The sequence below is a fragment of the Triticum dicoccoides genome, chromosome 7A, assembly GCF_002162155.2.
Source record: "Triticum dicoccoides isolate Atlit2015 ecotype Zavitan chromosome 7A, WEW_v2.0, whole genome shotgun sequence".
Taxonomy (NCBI): Eukaryota; Viridiplantae; Streptophyta; class Magnoliopsida; order Poales; family Poaceae; genus Triticum; species Triticum dicoccoides.
In genome coordinates, this window is record NC_041392.1 from 669,848,965 (window position 1) to 669,851,378 (window position 2,414).

The 2,414-nt window shown below is 39.3% G+C and overlaps 1 protein-coding gene across 2 annotated transcripts in view; it reads left to right on the top strand.

Moving 5' to 3' along the window:
• The first annotated feature begins 907 nt into the window (after positions 1-907).
• Positions 908-2,414, top strand: part of LOC119328000 (probable LL-diaminopimelate aminotransferase, chloroplastic) — a 6,992-nt gene continuing 5,485 nt past the window's right edge. Inside the window, exons 1-5 of one of the 2 annotated variants that reach the window (XM_037601045.1) lie at positions 908-1,016; positions 1,590-1,754; positions 1,827-1,912; positions 2,002-2,069; positions 2,167-2,283. In XM_037601045.1, coding sequence (XP_037456942.1) covers positions 1,675-1,754; positions 1,827-1,912; positions 2,002-2,069; positions 2,167-2,283 — 351 coding nt within the window. In that variant the 5' untranslated portion in view covers positions 908-1,016; positions 1,590-1,674. The remainder of the gene's footprint in view (positions 1,017-1,589; positions 1,755-1,826; positions 1,913-2,001; positions 2,070-2,166; positions 2,284-2,414) is intronic. The other variant, XM_037601046.1, reaches the window with a different exon arrangement.

Below are 2,414 nucleotides of genomic sequence, written 5' to 3' on the forward strand. Positions count from 1 at the left end.
GACGCTATTTTAAGCCCTCGAGGGGCCGAACGGCTGGAGATGCCCTAAGTAGGGCGCCCGTTGTTAACGCGAAACAAGCCGCATTGTTCCTTGTTTATTCTCTGTTTTATTTCTTTTTTTCGTTTTTCTTCGTTTTCCTTAGTTTTTATTGGTTTTTTTCTTTCCATCTTTGTTGTCTGTCTTTAGTTTTTTTTCTTTTTTCTCCTCCATTTTTTGCTTGGCTTTCTTTTTTCTTCTCAATTATTGGTTTTTCTTTTGTCTTTTTATGTTTGTTTTTGTTTTCACTCTACATTTTCATATATGTCAAAAACATTTTTTAATAAATGATCAACATTTTTTGTATACACGTTCAACACTGTCCGGACGCTTATTGAACATTTTTTAGATACCTGCTCAACATTTTAATAATCATTCAACATTTTCTAAATACATGTTCAACATTTTTCTAATACTCGTTTAACATTATTTAATACTTATTCAACATTTTTTAAAATAGTTTTTCAACATTTTCAAATATTCGTTCAACATTTTCAAATACTTGTTCAACAATTCGTAATACTTATTCAACATTTTTCAAATACTTGTTCAATATTTTAAATATTTATTTAAAAATTTTAAATACTTGTTCAACATTTTTAAACATTTTTAAATACTTGTTTAACATTTTCTAAATTCTAGTTCAACATTTTTCGAATGTTTTTATAGAGTGTTTTTTCTAATATATATATTTAGAATATTTTGAAGTATATAAAAAAAGTAAACATAAAAAAACAATGAAGGGAAACATAAAACAGAGAACAGAAAGAAAAAAACGAAAAAAAACGAGGCTGGAACTTCCCGCGCGGCTGGGGCGCGGCCCATGTATAGCTCGGCGACGCGAGAGGCTGCCCTCATCTCGCGTAACGCGAGACATACGGGCGCCCCTCCTCCCCATCTTCTCCGCCGCCGTCCTACCTCTGACTCGTCCCATTTCCCCCCGCCCCGTTCTCCGTCTAGTCCATCAGGGCGGCGACCAGGTAGGAATCCGTTCCCCTCCCCTCTCCTCTCCCCCCTCTCAATCAAATTTGTACATGGCAGTGGACAAACGCAATTGCTTCTGTTCCAGCCGAGTTGCTTCAGTTCTTCTCTGCTCTGGCCAGATTCGATGCTTTTCATGAATGTTGTGGATAAACTGGATGCTTGTGAATTTGTTTCGGAGATTTATTGCATATTTGCATTGCTTGCAATGGATAAATTGGATGTATGGCATATTTGCATTGCTTGCAATGGATAAATTTGCAAGCAATGCAAATATGCGATACATCTCCGAAATAAATTGGATGTATTGCATATTTCAGGAAGATAAGTGCACAATGGAAGTTAAGATTTGCATAGCATTTGTAATTTATTTCAGACATGCATTGCATTGTTTACCATTGATCATACGCTGTGTGGTTTGTTTATTTGTTATAGTGCGTTGGCGAGCCTGCCATGTATTTTCTTCAAACATTTATTTCTGGAATGTTATAATCAAATGTTGAAATATGTTTTTTATTGCTGGAATGTTATATTTAAGTGCTCAAATGTGTTATTTATATGTTATATTGAAGTGAGCTGGTGGACTCATCCGACCCGACACAGCTCGGCCAATCTGAGTGCTCTCCGAACTCCCTCCTCATCGACTCACTGCCGCTGATGATGACGGGAACCACCGCCTCACCCGCCACCAAAGCCACTGCCATGCCCTTCCTTTCGTCGTCTTCCTTCTCTCTCAGGCACCCCCGGTACCGTACTGCGCGCTTCGGTAGTTCAATGAGTTATTCTGATGACTGGTGACATGCTTGCAGGGCATCGAAGTCGAGCAGCCTTTGGCCGAGGAGAAGGCTGCCCGTTAATGTACGCTGTGTCAGCAGCTCTCCGGCCGCCGGTACTTGTACTGTCCTCCCTCCAACGCCCTGCTTCTAATACTTTCAAATTTCAACCTACTAGTGGTTTAATAAAAGATGATGCTTTCTGATGAAGCTTACACAACGAAGGTTTCACGGAATGCGAACATAGCCAAGCTCCAAGCAGGCTATCTGTTTCCTGAGGTATAATTGTGCCATCGTTCTTTGATTTTTGTTCTTGTTGATGCTATCGTATTATAGATTTGGGTTTTGATAGTGGTAATCTCCCAACTTCATTCAGGTTGCCAGAAGAAGAGCAGCTCATCTTCTGAAGTATCCCGACGCAAAAATTATAAGCCTGGGAGTAGGTGACACTAGCGAACCCATTCCGGAGGTCATAACAAATGCCATGGCAGAGGTATCTCATCGTTCTTAAAAACAAGAAATTGCTAGCTGTGTTACTTTAGACCTTGGCTAACCTCAGGAAGTAAGGGAAAGAAAAAGCTCATTTATTTGAAACATGTTTGTAGATGTAATGCATGGCACTCA